Raw genomic sequence first — 25,842 nt, 5'->3', positions numbered from 1 at the left:
AGTGCCCCTGAGACGGAGGCAGGGCGGCCTGTCCTCCTGTCACTCACCCTCGTGTCACTCGTCCTGGCAGCTGCAGCTGGAGCCCACATCGGTGAGGCACTGGGCGAGGACTCACTGCCCTCAGGAGATGGGAACCTGTTCAAGAGAAAACAATAGGCGCAGATTGGGTGGTAGAAAGAGCTCTGCAGATAATAAAACCAGAGGCTCAACTGTCACCCCTAAATAGATCAGCTTCCATTAGCGACCCATAGAAGGGCAGCTTCCAGTCCCTCCCAGCTTCTCTTTCTCCTCGGTGCTCAGGCTGACCCTCTGAGCCCCCTGCTGACCTGTCCTTGCGGGTCTCTCTCGCTGTCCGGGAGGGGAACCTTCCGGGCTGGCAGGACTTAGGCTATTTTTGGGGTCTGGGAACATGTTCACCACTGAATTCATGTGGGAATTTTTTTGAGTTTTCCCACACCTGAAAAACAACCTTCCCAATCATCCCAAACAGGAAGGGTCTACTTCGCACGGTGGGGGGACCTGCACGTGTGTCCGTCTCTCCCTCCAGGGGCCTCTGCCCCGCCATTCCCCCGGGGAGACCTGGAGCGCCTCGTGCTCCTTTTCCTGATCCTTTAAAACCCAGCCACATAAAAATAGCAACTCCACTCCCACCCGGCGCCCCCTCCCCCGACCCTGCCGCCTCTGACTCCCCAGTCTCGGCTTTGTGCCCTGTTTACTGGCCTGGCCTGTGCGCCACCTGCCCATCCACCCGCTCCCGGCAGCGGGGAAGGTGAACGAGAATGGGGTTTCGCCTCGCTGCATGGAGTTGGTGAGCACCAGCCGTCAAGACTGACCATTAGATTTCCTTAACCCAACATACCCGCAAGCAGCTCCAGCGTAAGACACAGATATTCCGCCCCAGAAGGCCCTGTGTTCTCCCTCTGTTCAGCAGCCGCCTGCCCAGGGCCCGGCCCACTCTTTTTTTTTTTTTAAGGTTTATTTATCTTTGCATAAAAGAGCTGGGGTACAGGCCAGAGATGCGTGGGGTGAGAGGATCCATCAGAGACAGAGTGGGGAACAGAACAGGCAGACAGACTGAAATACACTGCTGAGGGGAGCAGCGGGGAGCCAGGAGAGGTCTGCTGCGCCATGTGAGTTGCTCCCTGGCCAGGGATTGAACTCATGCCGCAGTGGCTGCAGATCGCGTCATAGTGCGGTGCTTAATCCCTTGCGCCACCAGGGACCCCCCCCCCCCCCCCCGCCAGCTCTTGACCTTCGGTGCAGACAGCTGTGGCGCACGCGCCCGTGGGAGCCTGGGCTCTGTTCTTGGTGTGCGATCTGCCGCGCAGTCATAGCAGTCAGGGGGCTGCTGGGTTTTTAGCAGCAAGGTGGGTTGGACTGAGGATGACTGGGGGGCAGAGCAGTTGGGGGGACCTGGGGTATGGAGGAGCATGAGAACCCAGGTCTAGGGCGGTGAGGTCAGGGAGCCTCGGCATGATCCCCATTATCACAGGGATCCTCTCTTGCTGCTGCAGATTCAGGGCTGCCTGCTTGGGATCAGGCCTCCAGGAGGCAACTGAAGGACCCCATTTGGAAACTGACCCCTCTTCCAGGAGAGGAGTCACGACCCAGTGAGGGGGAGTGACTTGCCCAAGGCCACACAGCTGGTCAGGGCTGAGCCCCCAGGCCCCTGCCCGCCCTCTGAGGACAGCAGCTTGGTTTGGGGAGGTCTGGCTCACGAGCCCACAGTGAGGGTCTGGGTTAACTGGGAGGTGTTTGGAGGGCTCCCTGCGGGGAACAGGCCTGGCACTAGGCCAGAGGAGCTTAGCATGGGGAACCCCCACCTGAAGTCACCGTCTCCCCAGTGGTGACATCACCAGCAAAGGAGACTGCTGCAGGCAGCACAGCTGGAGGGCCAGGCAGGCTGAGGCGGGGCCAGGTGGGCGGCTGGAAACACGTCACCTGCCCTGGGGCCAACCATCATCAGCTAAAGTACCCCGAAAGATAACTGACCCCCGTGTGCCTTGGAAACTGGAGGTGCCATCGCCTGGGGTGTAAATGCCTCATTTCACAGACAGAGAAACTAAGCCCAGAGAGGACAGTGTCTCTCCTGAGGGTATATTGCAAATGAGGTGCAGATACCCACCCTCAGAGGAAACCTACCCTCAGGGGTGGAAGCAGGTTGCTACAGCCCCAGGAACTCTGTTGGTGGAGGGATGGAGAGAGCAGCACACAGAACCTCCCCTCCTCCTTACCAATCCCACTTTATTTTTTTTAAAGATTTGGGCCTCCCCGGTGGCGCAGCGGTTGAGCGCTGGGTTGCGAAGCTGCCCACGGCCTCCGCGGCGCTGGTTCGATCCCCGGCTGCTCCCGGGCCACCAGAGGAGGGTCCCACATGGCGCGCAGACCTCTCCTGCCGCCCGCTGCTCCCCTCAGCAGTGTACTTCGGTCCTTCTGCCTGCTCTCCTCCCCGCTCTGGCTCTGGTGAATTCTCTCACCCTCCCGTGCTTCTGACTGTACCCACTGCATGTATAAACAAAAAACAAACAAACAAACAAACAAATAAATAATAAATAAAAACATGCCTCTATAAAAAAAATAAAAAAAAGTTTAAAAGATTTATTTATGCACACAACAGCTGGGGTACATGCCAGAGGTGCAGGGAGTGAGAGGACTCACCAGAGACAGAGTGGGGAGCAGAGCAGGCAGATCGACCGAAGTACACTGCTGAGAGGAGCAGCAGGCGAGTCAGGAGAGGTCTGACCTGCCCCACTTTATCCCCAAGCACTGTTTCCCTCCCCCACCCCTCCCCTCCCCTAGCCCTTCCCCAACCCTCCTACCCCCCAAACATGACTCTGACCCCTCTTGCCCCCATCCAGGCGTGCACAGGAGCTGGCTCCCTCAGTCATTAATCAGTGTTCAGGAATCTTACTCGTCAACTTTTAAACACAGTCATTACTAAAATTTAAAACATTTAACTTACAACTAAATAAATACTCAAAACTCATCACTTTCTAATTATCACACTGCCATCATCTACCCTCCTGTGTTATCTATACCCGCGTACATGTGGAGACTTCCTAGCGATGAGCCACTGTCTCCCCAACACCAAGTTCAGGGACTTTCCGTGAAGCTTGAAATTCACCGTGCCGGGTAAATTTACACCACAGAAATTGGCAAATGCTACAAATCAGGGATTTCCCCCCCCCAGAGAACCAGTTGTGAGGCATCAACTCTGCCCACACCTAACTCATGGGCAAAGCTCTCCTGTCACCACCGCAGTCTGACCACAGTCCCCTCCACGTGCCACCCAGACCCTCCCTGCCTCCGCCCTCCAGCCCGGAGTGGGTCCTGTCCCCAGCAGCCAGAAACCCTTTCTCAACTAAAGGACACATGGCATCAAACAAAAGGGACAAAGCCACCTCCCTGGCTGTGGTGCCTCCCTGACCCACCTCCCACCCCTCTGAGCCCTGCGCTTTCTCTCTCTCTGGATCTGAGGACACTTCAGGCCCCTCAGTCTGGCCTCTCACATTCCCCATCCATTCACAGGCCACCTCCTGGTCATCATTCAAGGCTCCACCCCAGGAGTCTCCTCCAAGAAGCCCTCCCTGATCTCCCACTGAAGCTGGCCCCCAGCCCCTCTCCGCCCCAGCACCCACTTGATTTCTTTGCACAGACCTCGCTCCACACCCATCCCCATGTCCTGCCTGTGTTTGTCATCTGTCCTCACACAGAATGGAAGCCCCTTTGGACAGGTTCTCTGTCCTGCTCACGGCTGTATCCCCAGCACCTAGTGCAAAGCCTGCCCCACAGTAGGTGCTCAAAAGATACTGGCATCAGCAAGCGACTCCACAGCCTCGAGGGCACAGAAGGATTTTGAAAACATCACCGGTCTGCAAACACCCTGGGGCTGAAGAGAAGGTAGGAGCGTGGGGGTCAGCCTCGGGCCCCTCTCCCACCAGCCTGTCAGGCCTTGGGAGTCCCCAGCCCCCAGGCTCCCTTCCAACCCCCCACCCAGCCTCCAGCAGGTTCCATGTCCCTTCCCACAGCTCCTCCTTCCCCAGGGGAGGGGAGGAATTCCTGGCCCCGAGTCAGGGAGGTGCCCCGGCAGGCCGCGGGAGGCAGTGCACACACGCCAGGGACCCGCCGAATTCCAGCTCCCACGAGGTGAGGCGCTGGGAGCCCGCCAGGCGGGGCCAGGGAGAGGCAGGGCCAGGAACCCCTTGACAGAGGCCAGGAGGGCGCAGGGGCGCCTGGGGGAGGGCCGCAGCCTGGACACGGTTGGACAGCAGGGTCCTGGCGATAGCTCACCACCCCCGGTGCCCAGGTGGGGAAACCTGAGCCCCCATGTCAGACTCCACGTTCCTGACTTCCTGGTCTAAGATCTGGGATGTGGGGGTGTCAGGGGGCCAGATGGCAGGAAAAGAGAGGGGTGTCAGGGGTGGGTTAACATGAGTGCCCTGAACTGCCAGCGGGTGTCTTGGTGGCCCCTGTGAGCCTCAGTGGGACTGAGGAAACCCCACCCCAGCGGGGCTGGGGTCCCCACTTGTTCATGGGGTGGGACAATAATTCAGTTGGTGCCGGGAGGGGGTCGAGGGAGGGAAGGAAGTGGCAGAGAGACCTCTTCTGGGACCCCTCCTGCCCGTCCTGTCCCTCCCATCCTGGGTCAGGGCCAGGTGCGATGGGCTCAGGCAGCGGCCCCTGCCCAGCTGTCAGCACCCGAGCCGCCGCCAACGCCCACACCGCACACCTGGCCTGCCTGCCTGCGCCACCAGCCAGCGACCCCCTCCCGCCACCCCCAGCTGCGTGGCACCCTCCACCCGAGGTGTGGCATTGGAACTCCAGGCGGCCCGATCCAAACCTCCAGAACCACAGAGCCTTTGAACTAGAAAATTCTAGAACCACAGGTTCTTACAAGCAGGAAATTCCAGGACCATCGAATATTGGAACAATATTCATTGCAGGCCCCAAAATTCCTGGAACCAAATAATTTAAGAAATGTGGCCTCTTGCAACCAAAGGCAGAACCAAGGAAGTTGATGAAGGGGATTCTGGGAGCAAGGGACTGAGGACCAGAGAATTCCTAAACAACAATCCCATTGTCCCAGAGGACCTGAGCCCGTGTTCTCCCTCCCAGACAGACAGACGTCCAGGGGCTGGCCCAGCGGGTCCCTGGCGGGTCTCGGTGGAGGTGGCCCTCGCCATGGGCAGTTTCTCTGAGTCTGGGCCAGCAAAGGCAGGAAAGGAAAGGGGAAAAGAGGAGGCGCTTCTGAGCCGACTGAAGGCGCCGAGGCTCCTCCTCCAGGCCCTGCGCAGCCCCTCGGCCGCGGGGGGGGGGGGGGGGGGGGGGGGGGGGGAAGGAGAGATAGAAAGAGGCCGATGCCGCAGGTCCGGGCTGGCGGCAGGATCCCCCCTCCCTGGCTGGAGGAGCTTGGAATTTTCTCCTGGCAGGAAGGGCCCACCCTCCCAGGAATGGAAAACAATCCTTGGCATCTGGCCCCCGAGGCGTGCAAGGTCTTTGACAATCAAGCATTATTATCCTCCACCTCACCCAAGTCCAGTGCAGAGGCGGGCGGGTCTCTGTCTAGCACAAGAGCCTAGACCTGCCCCTGGCCGGCTGTCCCCATCCCTGATTTGGGGTGTCGGAGCTGAGAGAGAGCCTCAGGGGAGGGTCTGTGTCAGCTGTGGGGGGCTAGGTGGGAGCAGAGACCAGACAGGGCAGTAGTTTGCTCAAAGTCACCCAGCGTGTGACATCGCCCCTTAGTGTCGCCGCTAAGGCTCCCTTCCCAGGCCTCCTCCTCCAGGAAGCCTCCACAGATCATCCTCCCCTGTACCCTTTCAGCCCTAAGAGTTTGCCCCCCACCATGGGGTGTCTCTAACTACTTGGGCTTTGCTTTCTGTTTTCTGTAAAAATATCTCGTTTCTCAGCAGATGAGACGAAGCTGTCTCCCCATGGACCTGGAACCACGAGAGCTAAGGCCTCTTGCCCCTGTTCCAACACCTCCCGTGGCTCCCCACTGCTCCAGGGCAAACCTGGTTCTGAGTGGGGGCGTGTGGCTGGCCCCATTTTCACCAGGCTCTGTGCAGTCCCACTGGGCCATTCTCTCCCTCCTGCCCCTTGCTGCAGCCCCTTTCTCTCCTCCCTCCTCCCCTGGTGGAGCACCTGACTCCTGAGGCCTCGGTGGAGCCCACCGGCCAGGGCTTGTGTCCCTCTGGTCCTGGGGATTCCTGTGCTGCTCCTGGCTCAGCAGCCGGTGGCCTCCCCGCTCCCCCCGTCCCTGAGACTAGGCTGATCTCACGAGGCTGGTTCTCAGGCCAACCCAGTTGTGAGCATTTATTAGAACCTTGCAGGCCTCTGCCCACGTCCTGGCACCACTGGAGGACGGGGTTCTTGTGTGACCATCCCCATGTTTCAGACTACAAGGCTGACATTTTCCAGACTGTGCAACAAAACTGTTTTCTCAAGGCTGCCCAGTTAGTAAGTGGCGGGGATGGGATTGGACCTAAAATTTGGTTCCAGAGCCGCTCGCTGTCCTGGCAGGTCCCGCTGCCGGGAGGGTAGGACTGAGCAACAGACCAGCCAGCTCAGCCCAGAGGCCACAGAGGACACGGCCCTGTTCCAGAGCCGCACCCCCCACACACACTATACAGAGTGACACACACAAAATACGCGTAGAGACAGACAGACAGACACCCCCACATCCACGGGCCTGGCCCTGGGCTACAGGAAATACTCAGCTGTCCAAGCCTTTTTCACTTCAGTTTTTCCTAAATTTGCTTTGAGGAAGTTGCTGCCACCTAGGAGCTCTCCCTCTCTCACGCGCTTCAGACCACATCCCTCCCCGCCCAGCTTCTCTGGAAGCCCGGAGCCCACGGCCTCAACACAGGGCGTGGGGAGGACTCACCGAGCTTGTGTGAGCCCAGGCGCCGGGGGTGCTGAGGCAGAGGAAAGTGAGCCAGGAGCCCGGGGTTGCGGGGAGGGAGGGGAGCATCGCAGGAGGGTGTGCGGAGGCCCTGAGGCAGACATGAGCTGGCCGCCCTAGAGGAGCAGAGAGGAGACCACTGTGGCCTAGATGGCCCCGGGAGGGGAGGCACGGAGGGGTGGACGCAGGCCACGTCCGGGCAGGGCTGTTACTCTGCCTGCAGTCGAAACCTGCAGGTTTGGGCGCAGATGAGGGGGCCCCTTCTTCATAGTGGTAAAACACACTAGCGTCAGATGTACCAACGTTCCCATTTTAAGTGTGGACTTCCATGGTGCTGAGAACATCCCACTGCTGTGCCGTCACCACACTGTCCCCAGCTCCCCTTCCCCAACCCTGAAACTCTAGCCAGAGGGGCGCATTTGACCGAAGTTTGAGCACCATCACTCTGGCTGCTGGGTGGAGGGGAGGGTAGACGTGACCAGAAGGGCGGAAGGGCCAGGAGACTGGGGAGGGGGCAGGCGCCGCCCAGGTGCAGGACCCCAGGTTCTGACAACACCACGCTGCCTGAGCATCGGGGTGACTTTGGCAAATGCTCCTTTTTTTTTTTATTCATGCCTTCCATCCGTTGGCCTTTCAGCCGATATTTAGGGAGCACCTGCTATGTGCTCAGCACTGCACTGGTGCAGAAGGTGCTGTTGATCCCAGGAGACTGCTATCTGCCTGGGAAGATGCACAGATGATAGTTTGGCGACCGCCACGGACGGCGTGGGCAGTGAGGATGAGGCAGAGGGCGGGACTGCCAGGGCCGCTGGTGTGGGTGGGGGTCAGGGAGGCTTGCAGGAGGAGAGGGAAAAGGCAGGGAACAGCCTGTGCAGAAGCTCAGAGACTTTGGCCTCTGCAGGGTCTACTTTGGTCTACAGCAGGGTCCGTCTCCTCTCCCTCTTCCAAGAAAGAGGCTCAGAGGAGCCTGGGGGTCAAGACCCTCTTCAGTGAAATAGGGGTGCCTTCCTCCTCCAGATGTGAGGTATTGCTCAACCTTCAAGCAAAGTCTCATGTAAAACAGGCCTCACCCCTAGTCCTCGGGGGCGCCTGCACTGTGCAGCCCGCAGGACCGAGGTGACTGAAGTGGCAGGCATGGGATGGGGGTGAAGGGGACCACACGCCCCAGAGCCAGATGGGCTTTGCAGACAGAGCAAAGGGCCAGAGCTCAGCGGCTCCAGTCCAACGTCCCGGGTGCCTCATTTCCTGAGAAGCTGGTGACCTGAATTCCAGCTCCGGTGTTTAGGCGTTGACTCAGTTTATTCATCTGGGCCACTCTGAGGGCCGCCCCAAATTTGGCTGTGCACAGACTTGGCTCTGGGCTCCAGTTGCTCCCTGGGGCTTTGTGGCCCCCTTGGTGGCGGCTGGGTGGGAACTCAAGCTCCCGTTTTGCCATCTGTGATTGGCCAATCCCTGGGTGCCGGCCCTCACCTCACCCTCCAAGCATTGTCAAGGAGCCCAGGACCCAGCCCTGGCCGGCTTGTCCCCTCGGGGCACAGCCAGGGGGCCTGGACTGGACAGTGGAGTCTGGTGGTCCCAGGGAGCCCTAGCAGGGCAGCCAGAGGTAACCTGGGGCCCCAGCATGGGAGCTTTGACTGTTGCCCCCGGCCCTGGTGCCTGCTCAGTCTTAATAGGTGCTCCTGATAGGAAAATACAGACATTTGGGACTCCCAAGAGGCGGTGGCCCAGCCAAGAGGCTCATCATTGTCCCCCCAGGCTCCACCCACCCACCCGCCCAGCTGGCTCTGGCCTGGGACACGGGCCTCGGGGGGCGGGGGGGCATCCGCTGCCGTTGGGAGTCACCAGAGTAGCCGGACGCGAGTGGAGGTGAGCTGGTAAAGCTTCAACAGCACCCTGGTTTCTTGCCTTAAGGGTCCCCTTGGTGTAGACACTCGCATGTGGATAGAGATGGACTCATAGGCAAGTGACCCATGCCATGGCCTCTCAGTGGTCCTGAGTGTGGCCGTGCTAATGAGCTCACAGGCACACCACAGTGGAATTGTGTGTTCCTGGGCACCGGTGTGGGCCTGGATGGGCATGTTGGGGGGACCAGCATGGGGGCAGTGAGAGGTCCTTACCCTCCAACGAGGGGACATTGTGAGCAGGACTGGGCACCCTGAGGTAACTTCACAGGTGGTCGTGGCCTGGTCCCTGTGTTGAGGCCCAGACTGCGTGTCCAGGCTCTGCGGAGGGCCTGACACGGGGGCCTGCTGGGGACGAGGTGGGGGCTCCTAGGATGGGGAAGTCTGCAAGGCGGCTATCTTTAGCACCTTCTCTCTCAGCCCTTTTCCTCTGCCTGGCTGCATGGGGCTTGGGAGGGACAGGGCCACTTCTCCATAGTCACATGAAGCCGGGTGACCTGGTGGCCAGCTGTGGCGGCAGGGCCTGAGCAGGGGGGGCAGGCTGCAGACCCACTCCCGCCCCACCTGTCTGAGGGCAACACCCCCAGCAGCCCCATCTATCAAAGAACAGGGCCCACGATGTGAGCAATAAGGGCGGCCATGGCCTTCACCGGGGCCTCCAGCCCTTGTCCCTGCGGGGCAGTGGTTAGTCTCCCAAATCCCTGCCCCACCACCCCTGAGTCGGCCTGAAGACTGTCTCCTCATTCTCGTGCCTCCACTCCTCCACAGCTCATGGCTGCTCTGACGCCTCAGAAGGCAGCACCTGGGGGGCCTCATGCCAGTTCTGAGACCTCCAAGGACCTGCTAAACCTCTCTATGCTCCCGTGCTCCCCCTCTGTGGAATGGGGAGGGTGGTCCAGGGTGATGGTAACTCTGAAAGCATCCAGCAGAGCCGGGGTGGGGCACTCAGCAGGGCCTCAAGAGCCCACTCCAGCTCCCCACCCCACCCCTGCTGTGGTAGCACAGGGACAGAAAAGGCTGTGTGCCCTCGGGGAATTTCTCCATCTCTCTGAGCCTCCCTTCTTATCTGTAAAATGGAGTAATTGTAAGGACCTGCCTCCAGGGGCAATCCTGCAGAGTTTGCAGTTTGTTGCTAAAGGATTAGCACCTGAGAGGGGTAAGGTGTTCACAACTACGACCTCTGAACTTTCAGTCACCTGAGCCTGGTTGGGGGTGGGAGCTAGTGAGGCTGTGCCCTGGGCAGCGTGTGGGTGCCGGGGTCAGAGGATGCCCAGGACACGGTAAGGACTCTGCTGTAGCCTCAAGCCAGGAAAGTCCCCGGTTGTGGCCTCCCTGCCGCCTGGGTCCATGGATATCACCTTCCACCTCCTGCGGTGTTTAGACCAGATGCCCCCCTCTTGGCAGTCCCACAGGACTTCTGAGCCTGGACCAGGGAGGGGGACATGGTGCTGGGAAGGGGGCAGACTGGAGTAGCGGTGGGACAGTGCAGGGAGGGTGGGGGACCCACAGGAGCCGCAGACAAGTAGCTGCCTGCTGAGAGATGGTGGGAGGAGGGTGAGGCTGCTGGGAGCTCAGGGCTGGGCACACAGGGCAGGGGTGGGGGTTGCGGGTGACAGGGATAACAGAGGCCCCCACCCACTGGCACAGCTATCCGTGAGGATGGGGTAGGCCTGGATTTGGGGTGAACCCGCTCCTCCACCCCCAAGGCCATCCCCAGGAAACTCAGCAAAGTCACTGGCTTTGTCGCCTTTTAAGGTGCCAATGGCTCCCACCACCTCCCTGTTCCCACTTGCTCAGAAATTCCCAGCAGGTATGTTTACTTTTTTTTTCAGGAGGAATGGAATGAGACTCCTTGTTCTGTCACCACAGGATTCCAGCCAGGCTTGTCTGGGGGTTCTGGCGACATGAAGCACAAGACTGTGGGAGATGCACCCCAGTGACACGCTTGGGCCCAGCCCCCATCAGCAGGGAGCGCTGCCCCACCTACCAGCGGCCCACAGAAATGCCTGGAGACCCCGCCTGGGACACCCAGACTTACTCACAAACACAGGCAGGTCCCAGAGTCACAGGGGGCATTTACTGAGCACCTATTAGGTGCTAGGCCCTGCCTAGTAGGGGGCCCAGGGAGCCAGCCCCACCTCCCCAGGCTCACACACAAGATCTCCCCTGACCTCAGCTCAGGGCTTCTGCCCCAGGGCCTTTGCACCTGCTGTTGTTGCTCTTGGGTTGTTCCCATTCCCCGAGGCCTGAGCCTTTATATCCTCAGGTTTGAGAGGCCTCCCTCCCTCTCTCCTCCCCATCCTGCAGTCACCCTGGGGCCTGTTTGATTTCTTTACAGCATTCATCACTTTTAAAATTGTTTTGTTTACCAAGGTTTACTAGAACATAAGCTGGAGAAGGACCTTTGAGTGCCTGCTCCTTCCTGGGATATGGCAACACACTACAGCACCACTCAGGTTCGTGAGTAAAGCTGCTCTCTCTCTGTGTCTCTGTGTCTCTCTCTGTGTCTCTGTGTCTCTCTCTGTGTCTCTCTCTTTGCCGGCTCCAGCAGGGCTGTGCACACACCTGGGTAGCTTCCTTATTTGGTCCTCACAACCACAATCGAGGCAGGTCACCTCTTCAGGTGAGACTGAGGCCTAGGGCTATCCCAGGATGTGCCCAAGGTCACCCCACTGGCCTGGGGGAGGGGAGAAGTAAAGGGGAGGGGGCATGGGGATGGTTAAACGCCACAGGCTCATCCCCCTCAAATAAGCCTACCCCTGAAGGGCTTTCTGTGCAAGTGTGCCGTGTGCAGGGACCTATATGGCTGTGGCAACAGCCTCTCACCTGGGGTGCTGAGTGTGTAGGGGCGCTGGGATACACACTTGCGCTGGGGCTGGGTCAGATTACTCTTTCCTACCCCGGGACCCCACAGCCGCAGTCACCCTGGCCATCCCCACAAGGGCACTGAGCCCTCGACAGGGGGCAAGGCCCAGGCAGCAAAGCCCTTCCCACCTGGGCTGGGCAGGCACCTGGGCTCTGGGGCTGGCCTAAGGTGGGAGGAGACCCACAGGCAAGGAGGCCAAGGGCCACCAGGATGGGCGAGGGCATGAGGTGGGGTTCCCACCTAGCTCAATGTACCCCCAGGTCCCCGGTGGACCTGGAAACCAGGAATCTGCTTCAGTGGAGCCCAGGTCCACACCCTGTGGCCTTGGGCCAGGTCCGGGCCCTCTGGCTGTGGGCTTCACTCCCAGGACTGTGGGGCATCCGAGAGCTGGGTGGGGGGACCCCACCCTTCCAAAGGCTGAGGTGAGGCCCTCCAGCGGGGGGCTGGCCCTGCCGGGTGCTGCCCACTCTCACCCCCTGGCGGCTCCGAACTGAAGCGCAGCTGCAGCTGCTCCAGGGCCGGGCCCAGAGGGGCTGAAGGCGGAGTGGCTGAGGGGCAGGGCGGGGCTGAAGGCGGAGTGGCTGAGGGGCAGGGCGGGGCAGCGCCTCGCTGGCCTAAGTGCGCTGGGACCCCACCGCTGGGAGGGATACGAGACCAAAGGGTTAGATCCCTCGCTGGAGGGTCTCACTTCGGCCTTTGAAAGGGTCCCCCCTACCCCAGCCCAGAGAGGGTCCAGACCTGGTCCAAGGCCACAGGGTGTGGACCTGGACTCCAAGCAGGACCTGGGGGTACAGTGAGCTAGGTGGGGACTGAATGTGGGGGAAGAGGGGAGGCTGCCGTTCCAGCTCACTCCCCTCACCAGACCCCCATGGTGCGCTTTCAGCAACTGCCCCTGGGTCTCAGGCCTATTCCCTTCCCAGGGGTACCAGGCTGATTGGGTCTCTCAAGGTGTGCATATGGTACCCCAGCCCTACTTGGAGGGGGCTGGTCAGGTATTAGCTGCTCCTGGCTCCCCTGCCCTCAGCTGGATGGAGCTGCTGTGGCAAAGTTGACAGGAGGACTGTATCTGGGCAAACTCTGCTGTCAATGAGCAAGTGCAGTTTGCCAGGGCTTGCAGGCCACACAGGTCAGGGGAGCTGGGTAAGTCAGAGGCCTGCAGTTAGGAGATTCTAACAGCCCAGCCCCAGCCTTCACCAGCATGGAGGGACCCCAGAGCCCGCAGGATTGGAATGCAGGGACGAAGGGCCTTTACCAACTGGGCACTCCAGACAGGTACTCAGCCTCTTCACATAGTGGAGCTGGGCAGCCTAGGGACCTAGGTAGACAGGCTTTCCCTGGTGTTTCCCTACTAGGGCCAGGTGCTGTGCTGGATTAAGAACCCAAGCAAGCCTTGACTGGAACCCTCCTGCATGGATTAGTAACCAAATTACTCATCTGTACACTCAGCGGACCCAGGGTCTGGCCTGCCATGTGCCACACCAGAACACCCAGTCCTCACTGCCTCCCCTGCAGCTCCAGCTTCCACCCAAGCTGTGCAAACAACTTGTGCATGGCAGCAGCCGACCCAACTGCCGCGCATCTTCAAATGCCAAGCTGGCCTCAGCAGTGAGGCTGACCCAGGCTCTACCTCCCCACCCTCCCCACGTGGTCTGCAGCAGGCAAGGGTTAGGGCAAGGCCATCCCAAGGGGAGCGCAGGCAGGGCGGGCACAGACCCTACAGCCCCTGGGGAGGCCGTCAGGGCCAGGAAGCAGTCGGAGACAGGTCACTAGAAAGTAACTTTTATTAAGATCCCACCAGCTGCGCTGACGGCTGGTGACATTAAGCTCCTTCTTCCTTTGCAATTCGGTCTTTCTTAAGTGGTCCCTGTGGAGAGGTGCAGTGGGCAAGGTTAGCGGGAGGACAGCTGGTCAGCAATGACCCACAAATCCCAACAGGGGTCAGGCCCCAGGGCAGGCTCCCAGCCTCCCAAGCACAGTGCTTTCTCACCACCCCAGGAGCCAGCTGGGGACAGGCAGCAGCAGCAGCTGCCCACACTGCCAGCCCCTCAGCAATGCAGAGATGCTCACCATGAAGGCCTTCTTCTCCTCCACAGTCTGGAAGCGGCCATGGCCGAACTTGGAGGTGGTGTCAATGAACTTGAGGTCAATCTTCTCCAGGGCCCGCCGTTTGGTCTGCACCAGCAGAGACTGTGGACCCACGGGGGAAATTTGTCAAGAGCAAGGCCTTTCTCACCTCACAGGCTCCTTGTCAAGAGCGCAAAGAACTGGTACCTCTTGGGTGGAGCACTCCCCACACCTCTAGTCTTGCTGGCTTTCCCCACCACCTCCCTTTAAGCGCCGGACGGATGAGGAAACGCATGAAGACAGAAGCAGGGAGGCCAGACTGGGCACTTCCTCCCAGCAAGACTTCAAAGCTCTTGTTACAAGCACGACAATCCTCTTTTCCTTTGAACTCCAGTTCCAAACAATGTCCAGCCTTCGCCTGGGACCCATACTGCACCCCCCCTCCACAAGACCCTCCTCCCCCACCAGAAGGATCCAGCCTCACCTTGCGAAGGGTGAGCACTCGCTTCTTGGTCCCCACCACGCAGCCTTTCAGCATAACGAAGTCATTGGTCACTTCACCGTAATGCACAAAGCCTCCCTGCAAGCAGCAAGGCCGTCAGGTCTACACAGGTTTTGCTGCTGGCGACCCAACCTGGCAGCTCGCAGACGCCAAGCAGCTCACAGTGCTAGTGGGGCCAGAGGCCAATTCCAGAATCCTTCCAATGCCTAACCACCAGCCCCAGGAGGCCACTCACAGGGAGCAAACAACCACTGACAGATGCTGGCTCTGATAACACATTAACCGACCCTGCAGACACATCCCCCATAAGGCAGTGAGGCGCCAGTAATTCCAGGGACCCCTCCCAAAAGCAAGGTCTCAGGCAGACTCTCCAAGTATGAGGGAGATAACCCCATCAGATCCAGGAGAGGCAAGACACTCCCTCACTCACCAGAGGATTGATGCTCTTGTCAGACAGGTCGTAGTCGGTGGAGGCGTTGTTCTTGATCAGTTTGCCATCCTTGATGAGGTAGCCCTGGCCTATCTTGTAGATCTGAAGGCCAGAGAGTGAATATAAATGTTTGGGAAGGAGTAGCCAGGTAAGAGAACCCAGGAGACCCACACACCACTAGGGACAAATACCCCCACCATGGGCTAGGTACAAAGGACTCTGGGAAATCTAGTGAGCAGTACCCCAGACTCAGTGCAGAAAGCAAAGCTGGCTGGGCCTAAACGAAAGCTACTAGCGCACAACTGAGACAAGGACTCTCCAAAGAGGATGGCTCTCACCCTGGGTCACGATGAGGGTGGCAACCGACAAACCCCACCTCCCAAGAGCCAGATCTGTGCCCTATCAGCCACAAGCGGCTCAAGTCCACAACATGTCCAAGGCGCAGCAAGGGAGTGGAACACTCACTCCCAATACTGGGATCACCGATATGCTGCCTTGTAGGAAATCTCCACAGGACCAGACCCGCAGCACCTCACCTTCTTGTTGATCTCTGTGCGGTGATGGTAGCCCTTCTGCCCAGCCCGGGCCACAGAGAAGGCCACTCGCGCAGGATGCCAGGCCCCGATACACGCAACCTTGCGCAGACCTCGGTGAGTCTTGCGGGGCAGTTTCTTGGTGTGCCAGCGGCTGGTGACCCCTGGAACAGACACTTGCTGTTACTGGGTGTGTGGCACCGATCACTGGCCCTTTTCTACTCTGAATGCCCACCCTGAGCTCACCGTCTGTGGTGCTCGTAGCACCCGACACCAGGGTAAGTGTGAGGAACAGAAGTGAGTTTAGTCTGCACGTCACTTTCAAGCCTCACGTCCCCACTCCCCTCTCAGGCTGACTACCGCCTAGTTCTAAACTGGAAACCAGAGCAGGCCTTGGAGAATCAGCCCTGAACGTGAACATGTGTTCTTTTAAAGCATCTATGAATTTGCCCACAAGCAGGGGGTGGCCTCATTTTCAAGTACCCCCTTGCATTCTGCAGCAGGCTACAAACTAAAGGGTTCAGGTGGGTGGCACTAGCCCGCTATACCACCTCAGTCACTGGCCCAGCAGTTCTCAGAAGGAAGGCAGCAAGGAATACTTCCGCAGCGTGACTCGGGCGCTGTGCCCAGCGCTCATTCCAGAGCCTCATCACCGAACAGCTGGGCCCGAGAGCCCTCCTCCTCCCCTGACCACTGGGGCCACCGCAGCAGCTCACCTTTGTAGCCTTTGCCCTTGGTCACCCCAATGACATCAATCATCTCATCCTGCCCAAACACTTGGTTCACAGGGACCTGCTGCTCCAACTGCTCGCGGGCCCAGTCCAGCTTCTCGGCCACCGTGCCTCCGTTCACCTGGATCTCCATGAGGTGGGCCTTCTTCTGGCGCAGAGGCAGCAGTCGCATCTAGGAGGGAACCGAGGAGCTTAGCTCTGCAGAGAACCCAGGCTGGGCCCTTCCCATACGGATACAGTCACCCTTCAATTCCTCCAATGAGGGACACGCCACAGATCTGCACTGCTGCTAACCGCGCGGGGTGAATGAGCACTCAGGAGTCTGGCGTGTCTGTCTACTGAGGAAGGTGGTCCAGACCAAGCACCAAGGGTCCAACCCAAACTACCCGGGGCTGGCTCTGCTCACGAGCACAGTTTGCAGTGAAGGCAGCCTTTATCTATCTCACCACCGACGAGCCTGTTTCCAGTTAGGCACCTGACTATGTCCATCCCAGTCAACAGTTCACTCCATCGGTTTTCCTTAAGAGCCACTAGGGACACAGTGCCCTCTGCTGGCAACAGAAAAACCCACAGAGGAGGCACTGGATGCTCTGCCTTCTCAGGTCACCCTCCACCTGTGATTAACCGGGACCCAGGCACCCAGGAAGGTAAGGGCAAGGCAAGGGCAGATGCTGGACTGTGCTGCTGTGTAACTTCAACAACCCAGCTGCTCATTGGTCTTTTCTCCCAAGACTGATTTTTATTTATGAATACGAGAACTGTGGTGTAGGTCAGAGGTGTGGGGGTGTGAGAGATAATTCCCCAGAGACAGAGTGGGGAGCAGCAGGCGAGATAAGAGAGGTTGGCTGCATCATGTGGGTCAGCTCCCTGGCCAGGGATCAAACTTAGGCTGTAGAGGCGACAGCTTGACAGTGCTGAGACTTTAACCCCTGTGCCACCAGGGAGGCCCCGGCCTCTTTTCTATGAAAAATTAAGTCGAAGGAACCAAACCATTCTTATCCCTCTCCCCACAAAATACTGGGAGACGGCACAAAATCCACTCAGAAGGCAATCAAGCCCTGAAAGGTTGCACCCAATAGACAAAGCTAGAGCCCATTAAAGACCACTGCCTCCACGGGAAGACACCCTGCTGCTTAGCCCGCTGCTGCCTGCTCACCTGGGTGTGGGCAATGACGCGGATGACCTGGCAGTACTTCTTCATGCTGCTGAAGTCCTTCTCCAGCTGCCTCTTGCCGTCTTCATCCTGCCACTTCTTGCAGTATTTGGTGAAAGCCTTCTTCTTAGATTTATGCCTTCAGGAGCAGAGCAGAGTTGGGGAGGGGGGCCGGGTGCAGTCCTTCATCAACCCTCCAGGGGGTGAGCGGAAGGCACATAGGCACACCGTGGGGATGGGGCTCATTGCCGGCTTCTAAGGAGCCTTTTCCACCGGCAAGCGGAGCCTGGATGGAGCTCATCGGGCAGAGCCGAGCGGAGCTGAGCAGAGGTCCACAGGTTAATGTAAGCCACACATTCAAGTTCACACACCAATTCTCGCTCTGGTCTAGACATTAAGCAGACCACAACTGGTGGGACTGGGATTATACTATCTGTCGGCCTGTAACTGGACTCTCAGTATCCCCCAAGAACCAATAAGATACTTAATGCTCAGCCAACAGTAAGCCTTATCTCAAGGCACTGCTGCTGCTCAGGAAGCCAAAGGCTGCTCAAGCTGTGTCCCTAGAATGGTTCTGCTCGAGACAGCTGAACTCAACACCAGAGCAATGCTCCCACCGCCCCCAGGCCTACACAAAGTGCCCCCCCCTCTTTCCAGTACCACCAAGGGCTTGCCAAGCTTCCCCTCATTCCCTCACCAGTTCTTGTAGAAACGCCTTTTGCACTCATCACTGATATGCTCAGCAAAGATAGTCTTAAAGGTGCGGAGGCCTCGAGGGGTTTCCACATAACCCACGATGCCCACCACCACCATGGGCGGTGTCTCCACAATGGTCACAGCTTCCACCACTTCCTTCTTGTTCACCTCTGCAAAGAAAGGAGTAGGCTTGAATTGGCTACTAGATAGTCCCCGCAAGAAATACTTGGGGTGTTGCACAGTAAAGTGAATTGTCAGTTTATGTGAAAAAAGCAACTTGCTTCATGTGAGCTTGAATGTAAATCAATTCAGTATCAGTCTGGTCTCCTAGGGCTGTCCCCACTATGTACTTGTCTGCATGCATTTAGATTAACTGAAATCAGACCAGGACCCTAGCTTGCCAAAATTAATAAAATACCTTAACTGCCTGTCTATTGTAGAAACCCCTAGAAACAACTTTATTGCCTATGTAATACAGCAGTAGGAAAGACAACAGGACATGATAACAGCTCTAAGCTCAGTAGAGAAATGTTAACTACCTAATATTAGAACCTACTGTGGTCTAAGCCTCAACACTGTCAACGCCTGTCTGTTCACAACTCAGACTCGGAAAATGCGCAATCAAGCTTTCGAAGGACACTCATTTCACTGCTGCCAAAATGAACGTCTGTCCTACTCAATCCTCAGCAGGTGCACTCTCCCAAGTCAGCGCTTCAGCTGTGCTGTGGCTTAGCACAATTTTAGTGTTCACCATCACACCCCGACTTCACGCATGCCCAAAGCATTAAGCGTCAGTCAGGTGTATCCCGGGAATACAAGTCAAGCCATACACGACTCTAGTCCGCCTTTCTGACAGCTTGGTCCCAACTCCAGCCCACCCCCACCCTCAACTACCTCCTCCTGTCCCCTTCAGCTTGAAGAATGCAGTGTATACATACTGGATCCTGGCCTATCCACCTCGCGGACAATGTGGGTCATGCCAGCCTTGTAGCCCAAGAAGGCTGTGAGGTGGACAGGCTTGGTGGAATCATCCTTGGGGAAACTCTTCACCTTCCCTCGGTGCCGGCTGCTGCGCTTCCGAGGCAAGAAGCCCAAGGACCCATGTCTGGGAGCGGAGAACTTCCTGTGAGACTAGGGAAAATGACCGCATAATATTAGCACATAAACTTGTAAGCAGCTCCCACTTCTCTGGGTCCAGGGTACCTAGGTTTTCAGAGGATTTCCAGCCACGGGTACTTATCAGGCACCCAGCAACCTCGGGTACCTGGCTGGCTTTTTGGAGGATCACACATGTAGGAGGCAGTGCTCCTCTACACTGGCCTTGATCCCCAACGCTCACTATTTAAAAGAGCACGTTCCTTTTTCGAAATTAGACAAAACCACACCAGGTGCCAGCACTCAAAAATATCTTATACTAATTAATTAAAAAGCAAGGCTGATCCCTTTCCCGGTCTGGGAAGCAGAAAATGGCCTACCAGGGGGGCCTCCCGCCACACTGCTCTCGTGGGCCACCGGAACTCCAGAGCCAAATCAGAACCTGACAATCAGCACAGAGTCTCTGTCCGCCCGTCAAGAAGTTCATCACGCGTGGCATCTGGCGCTCCAGAGGCTTGAGTTGCAGCAGCCGCCCAAGCCTTTGGGGAGGCCCCCCCCATGCCTCGCACCAAGCCTCCCCCCACCCCCGCCCTGGCTGCACCTCCCAGCTTAGCGAGTGGCACCAACGCTGACGGGCCCTAACCTTGATTAGCACTAAACTGATCAAACCGAGGCCCAGAAATCATACGTGGCTTGTCTGACCCGGGCCTGCAACCCGGCGCCGGCCACAAGGACCAACGGCAGAACGGGCTGCCGAAGTTTTAAGAAAATAGGCCTAACCAGGGAGCGAGCTTAGTCGCCTGTGCTCCCATAACAGATTCCCGACGCGGGCCGAGCCGCGATGCCGGCGATGCGCCACGGATTCAGCCACGCCGCCCATACAGACGGGCAGGCCGCCATTGTGGTACGTACCATAGCTCCGTCCCAAGCCGCCAGTAGAGGTCGGCCGCAGGCAGATGCTCACTATATAAATCCACCCTAGCCCCGCCCCTTCCGGCGTGTGAGCGCGCGCCCGCGGAGGACGTCGGGGCGGGGACCGGGAGGGGGGAAACGCTCTTTCCGCGCATGCTCAGCGGCTCCCGGCGTCCGTTCCGAAAAGACGTCAACCTCGGAAGCAGGAGTTGGGTTCTACGGTAAGCGGCTGAGCCCAAACCTGGTGCGAGGCTCGCGAACGCTGGGCTGGAAAGGGACTGGCGCACGACGTTGGGCCGTAACCTCGTTTCAGGAGTCGCGCCGCCAGGCTGCGGGGAAACAGCGCGTCGCTTCTTTTTGCCCGAAACGCTCTCACTCCCGGAACCGAGCGGCGGGCTTGGGGCTGTAGCTCCAAAGCGCGCCCACGCGAGGTGGCCCGTTTCCGCGCCTCCCAGGTCGGGGTTATTAGCGTTTTGCAGGCGCCTTGAGGTGGAAGGAGGCGCCCCCTCCCGCCGGCTCTGGGTTGCAGAGAATGAATGAAACGCAGGTTTTCTGGCGCCACCCCAGGGCCCTGCCGCCAGTCCTGTGCCACTGCCGTGATGGGCCCCGATTTCCCTCACACCTCACGCCTGCCACCCCCGCCAGTGCGGGGGTCTCGGCCCCAGGCCCGGCGTCCAGCTGCCCCCGCCGCGCAGAGCCGAGGATCCCGGGGCCCCAGACCTTCTGCAGGGCTCCCCAGACTCCTGCGGGTCCCCGCCTGAGTTCCCGCGCGGCTCCTAATTGCCCTCCGGCCCCGGGGTGCTTGCTCAGGATTCACCCTTAACCCCTCGGGCTAGGCCAGATGTGTTTCCAAATTAAGCCTTTTTCAATTTTTAAATAATATCCTGCAATATGGTACACATGCTGTGTGTTATGTAATCCTCCCAAAACTCTAATGAAACACATTAATCCTATAAGGAAAAATGAATATTCACAAGGAGTGGGATAAATATAAATAGCCTCACATCAGTTCAAGACTGACTTTGCTGCTTAGTAAATCAGGTCAGTTTAGTTTTTGCCAACGATTTGCAATTTTTTTTAATTTCAGAATTGCAGACAGGAGTTTATGACCTGTTTTGTCTCCTCTTACAAAGAAAATTAAGCTTTAAGGCTAAGAGATAATAACTTGACAAAAGTCGCACCATTTATAAAGGACAGCTCAAATCTGTTTGAGTTGGTTGAGTTTTTCACAGCATGAGACTTGGGGTTCAGTAACCCCTTACTGGGAAAGGAGCTCTGAGATCCCGAGTACCCCATTCACTCAAATAAATTCTTCCAGAAGGCTTCCTTGTGCCAGGCACGGTGCCAGGCTGCGTACAGAGAACAGCACAGCCACCATCACGCACCAAATAAGACCATTTAAAATTGTGATGAGAGTTTAAAAGATTGAGCCATGTCACTGAAGATCCCGAGCAAATTGTTCTAGTTAAGAGAAAAGCAGAGCACCAGTAGGCCTGCACTGTCTTGTCTGTAGCCACTGGGTTATTGCCATGGGCCTCAGTTTTCCCATCTGTCAAATATGGGATTCAGTCATTGTCAACAAATGTGTCCGGAACTTGTTCTGCCTAGCCCCAAGCAGGGCTGTGCTGTACAGAAGTGAAGCAGCCACCAGGCCCCGCCTTGGAAGACACCGGTCTGTCTACGTAACAACTGAAACAGAAGCCTGTGCAAAATATGACTGGGGTCTCAGAGGAGAACTACTAATTCCCCTGAGTCTTCCTCCTGCCTCAAACCTCTGCACCGGGTCTGGAAGGATTTTTGTCAGGCAAAAGAGCAGCTTTCCACGCAGAGGGGGTGATGTGCACAAAGATACAGAGGATAAAAGATCTACTCAAAGGCTACTGTGACTGTTATGGCCAGAGCAGGGGACAGTGGCAGCAGAAAAGTAGACGTGCTTAGGAAGGTGGGTAGAATTCAGACCCTCTGAGTGTTATGGTTTGGGGTTGAAACTTTCTCCTGAGGGCAATAGAATGCCCTGGAAGTGTTTGAGCACTGGTGTGTTTTGGGAAAGGCCAGTGCAGGTAAGGATAGGGTGAAAGGGCTTTTCACTATTCCACGTAAGTCATCAAGGAGGGTGACCTGGAAAATGAGGTGGAGGTGGACTTGAAGGGGCAAGATCGGGAGCTATTTAAGATGGGCGGGATCTGGAGACCTTGCATGAGGCGTTGGGGTGGGTGCTGGGAGAGGAAGCAGTGAGGGCAGGAGTCACTTTGGAATATTTGGTCAATGGTGTCACTTTTAGAAGGGGTAGATTAATTTAGATATGTAGGTTTGGATTCCTTTATGGGATTAACACCATCCTTTCTTCTTCTAAGAACATATCTAAGGCAACATCCTGGGATGTTCATAACTCAACAAGTAAGAAAGGGAAAATAAGTTGAAGCCACAGATCACACCCAAGATACACATTATGGAATTCTGTTTATGCCAGGCCAGTCTCCCACTTGATTCCAAGTCTTCATGCGGCCAAATAAAAGATAAATTATGGGGCCTCCCCGGTGGCGCAGCGGTTGAGTGCTGGGTTGCGAAGCTGCCTGCAGCCTCTGCAGCCGGCTCGATCCCCGGCTGCTCCCCGGCCACCGGAGGAGGGTCCCACATGGTGAGCAGACCTCTCCTGCCGCCCGCTGCTCCCCTCAGCAGTGTACTTCGGTCCTTCTGCCTGCTCTGCTCCCCGCTCTGGCTCTGGTGAATTCTCTCACCCTCCCACGCTTCTGACTGTACCCAGTGCATGTATAAACCAAACAAACAAACAAATAATAAATAAATAAATAAATAAGACATGCCTCTAGAAAATTAAAAAAAAATAAAAAAATAAAAAATAAAAAATGTTTAAAAAAAAAAAAAAAGATAAATTATGATTAGTAACATGATTCACAGTGTTTACGTGATAAAAACAAACCAGAGGAGTCCATTGTACCTGAAATAAGACTTGCAAGAAATTTCTCCAAGAAGACAGGGTTCTCCTGATCAGACCAGAGTGTAACGTAACTGATGATGCCTCAAACATCATCCCACAGTGAACCCACAAGGTCTGTGTACTCTCAGCACAGGCTGATGAATTCGCGTAACATGCCGATCCAATCTGTGAGCTGTGTACAAGATGCCAAAACATGGAGGTTGGGTTACCTGATCCCTGATGCTGGAGTAAATCCAAAGATAAAATCCACAGTCTGGAAAGAAGTGTTACAGTACACCTCCATGAAGGGAGGCACCATTTTCCTTGCCCCCACTTACCTGCGGCTGCCTTGGAGGACAAGGCCCTGTGTATGAGAACCAGCCTCCCTGAGCAGGGGCACTGCTGGGAACTGGGGGCTGAGCTGAGTGGCCAGGTGGCCTGACATTACATGGAAGGCAGGTAGGCCTGCTTGCTCTCGCTTTTCTGGCTCCAGCTTGCACCCTGGTCTTGCTGGAAGGAGACATGTGGAGGTGAGGCATGTAGAGGTACTTGGGAGAGATGTGGCTGAGAGACACATGGGGGGCTGCTCCTGGACCTTGGCGGGGACAATGGCACCCGTTATCTCAACCTCAGTGTGGATTACGTGTTATATTTTGAGTCTCGAATATCTCCTGTTCCAGCTCTCTGGGCCGGCACCAATCTAACCCCTTTCTTGTGGTTCCCTGCCAGAAGCTACCTTAGACTGGTGGCAAGTTTTTGGGTGTTTGCCGGGGCTGTTTGCCGGGGCATTTGCCCACAGAAGATTGGGATTTGGAGTTTATCAGGAGTCTGCTACTGGAAATCCTTTCTTCCTCTCACTGCCCACCAATTTGATTAAAAATCATTCACAGGAAGAGTCTGCTTCCTTTGCCGTGAGTCCCTAGTAGTTTGGGATCTCCGGCCATGCGCTAACAGAAGTGGACTGACTGTGTACAAATAGGCCTCCATCAATACTCATTTTCAAAATTCCATTTCAATAAGGAGCTGTGAACATATTGCAGCCCCCCACTCCCGTATCCTCCACCCCCCACCCCCACTCCCCACGCCCCATCCCCTCTAGCAGACAAGCAAGAAAAACCATCTGCATAGACCTGAAGTCAGCACAGGCTCTGCCCTGTTCTGGGACGCAGCCGGGCACAAATCTGTTGCCTGGGGCTAGACCAGCCTTCTAATCCTGCTCACGACTAAGGGGCTGGCAAAGAAGATTTCAACATTGGGCCCCAGCCTTCTCATCTCTGCCCTGTGTTCTTTAAAAATAGGAAGGTGATTAAACCCCAACATTTGCCCTCCCCCTGCCCCGCACATAAATAGCAACAACCAATCTTAGGTCAAGGTGACTTGGAGATTGAGAGATCTAAGCCTATAGACCCAAGCCAGCAGAACATTTCTGTCACTGACCCTGTGCATACGCAACTCAGACTCGTCATGGTCGGGACAGGACTCAGGATAAAGCCTGTCGGCCTGCTTCACAGGTTTAAGTCCTCACTTCAGTTATTAACAGACTCTGCCTCATGATTATTAAGACTTTGATTCCGGTCAACAGAGTAAAAGGGGGGGGTCCTAGCTTTTGTTCTAGTACCTCAGGGGCTGATGTTCTCTACATCTATGGAGGTGCAGGCATAGCCGAGGAGGCGTCAGGAGAGTGGGGAAGCAGCGGGGTGAGAGAGGGACCGAGGGAGGCAGTTTGTCACAAGGCTGGGTCCGTGTCCCTCTCGTCCCTGTACATCCGCAGGGACTGTCCTGCTCCCATGGGCTTGGCCCCGGGCAGGCCCAGCACAGCAGGCTCTGGTCGCTTTGTCAGCCGAGGGCATAAGCACAGCTCACTTTCAACGGTGCCTGCGTGTCACTGAAGCAATAATGCCTCCTCTTTGACACGAGCTCCTGATCTTTTGTGCTGTCACAGATCATTGCAAAGTCACTGGCCCAGGTGCCAGCACATTTGGACCAGAGGGTCAGTTACTATGACCTGGTGGCATGAGTGTAGCCCCACGCCGCTGCGGCAGGAAGCTGGGCACAGTGCCTCCGCGTCATGAAGTCTCCTGCTCCCTGCTCCTCCACTGCCAGCTGCCAGGGAGGTGCCTGCAGAGCAGGAGCTGCCTGGCCAGCAGCATCTGGCGGCTCCTGCTTCTGTTCCTCTGCGGCCCAGGCTTGGTGAAGTTCTCTGGTCTGCTGCTGGCGAGTAGGGCCTCCCACTGCCTCCGGGCCTGCATGCCGGGCCTCTGTGTCCTGTGGAGCGGCAGCCTGCAGGTGGCCAGGGGGCTCACCCTCGTCCTGGCCAGGAGGCTGTGCTCAGGGGTACTGTCGCCCGCCCAGCAGGCTGTGTGGCAGCTGTTGACCGTCGCGTGGGGCTGGGGCCTTCAGCTGCTCCCCACCCTGATCCACAGAACCCGCTGCTGCATACTGCAGCTCTGGCACCTCTGGCAGTGGCAGGCAAGACTGACACTGCTCTCCATGGCCCAGTGGGCCTACTTCGGTCTGGTCAGCCTCCACCACAAGAACAGCAAGGCCTTGGAGCCACTGCCGCAGGCTGTGCTGGAGCAGGTGGCCGTGTCCCTGCTGTTCCGCTGCCTAGACAGGCTGTGGGTGGCCATGCGGGGCCGTGGCCTCCAATTTCTGGGGTGGACAGGCCCACACTGGAGAGCTTCTGAGGACCTAGATGAAGTCACCGCCGTCCTCCCAGCCACCACCATCCCTTTTAGCCGGCGCTTCCCGGGACCTGACCCCACCGCCCTGAGCAGGCTCTCTCCAGCCTCCATCAGCCTGTGCCTTGTGGGTGGAGACAGGGCATCAGCAGCTTTGGGGCCACCAAGGTGCCCTTTACCACCCGCTTCCAGAGCAGTAGGACCAGCAAGATGGCCTGCAGGTCTTCGGCCAAGCAGGCCCTTGCGCAGCAAGTCAAGATGACCTGCTTTCTCATTGTTCTTCTGTATCTCTTTGCTGCGTCTCTCTTTGTGCAGATCTTAAAATAAATGGCCAAGTGTGAGCTGGCGCCTGGTGCTACGTCTCTGGCTTGATCTGTCAGTGAGATATTGGGTGGCTTCAGATCTGTCCACCTAGGGCTTTACTGGGCTGGTAGAGTGAGGC

At 57.3% G+C, this 25,842-nt stretch overlaps 1 protein-coding gene and 3 non-coding genes across 5 annotated transcripts; all 4 read right to left on the bottom strand.

The window, feature by feature from the left end:
* Nucleotides 1-13,431: 13,431 nt before the first annotated feature.
* RPL3 (ribosomal protein L3) lies at nucleotides 13,432-24,359 on the bottom strand. Of its 2 annotated transcripts, none has more exons than XM_037513536.2 (10): nucleotides 24,338-24,359; nucleotides 18,716-18,908; nucleotides 17,779-17,947; nucleotides 17,085-17,220; nucleotides 15,914-16,100; nucleotides 15,201-15,361; nucleotides 14,665-14,766; nucleotides 14,217-14,312; nucleotides 13,736-13,855; nucleotides 13,432-13,532 (listed from the first exon to the last, which is right to left on the bottom strand). In XM_037513536.2, exons 2-10 carry the CDS (start codon nucleotides 18,753-18,755, stop codon nucleotides 13,488-13,490), a joined length of 1,056 nt encoding a protein of 351 aa, XP_037369433.1. In that variant the 5' UTR covers nucleotides 18,756-18,908; nucleotides 24,338-24,359; the 3' UTR covers nucleotides 13,432-13,487. The 2 variants fall into 2 exon arrangements, with proteins under 2 accessions (XP_037369433.1, XP_054552006.1); XM_054696031.1 differs by lacking the exon at nucleotides 24,338-24,359 and adding an exon at nucleotides 19,785-19,840.
* Nucleotides 15,765-15,858, bottom strand: LOC119248514 (small nucleolar RNA U83B). Its single transcript, XR_005125945.1, has one exon. It is a non-coding gene; the product is annotated as a small nucleolar RNA U83B (small nucleolar RNA).
* Nucleotides 17,221-17,276, bottom strand: LOC119248516 (small nucleolar RNA U82P). Its single transcript, XR_005125947.1, has one exon. It is a non-coding gene; the product is annotated as a small nucleolar RNA U82P (small nucleolar RNA).
* On the bottom strand, nucleotides 19,304-19,367 carry LOC119248504 (small nucleolar RNA SNORD43). The gene has a single exon (XR_005125936.1). It is a non-coding gene; the product is annotated as a small nucleolar RNA SNORD43 (small nucleolar RNA).
* Nucleotides 24,360-25,842: the final 1,483 nt, after the last annotated feature.

This window comes from Talpa occidentalis, unplaced genomic scaffold (assembly GCF_014898055.3).
Source record: "Talpa occidentalis isolate TD23 unplaced genomic scaffold, MPIMG_talOcc4v2.1 talOcc4.16, whole genome shotgun sequence".
NCBI classification, from domain to species: Eukaryota; Metazoa; Chordata; class Mammalia; order Eulipotyphla; family Talpidae; genus Talpa; species Talpa occidentalis.
The sequence above is the reverse complement of the archived record's forward strand: the minus strand, read 5'-3'. Positions and strand labels throughout refer to the sequence as shown.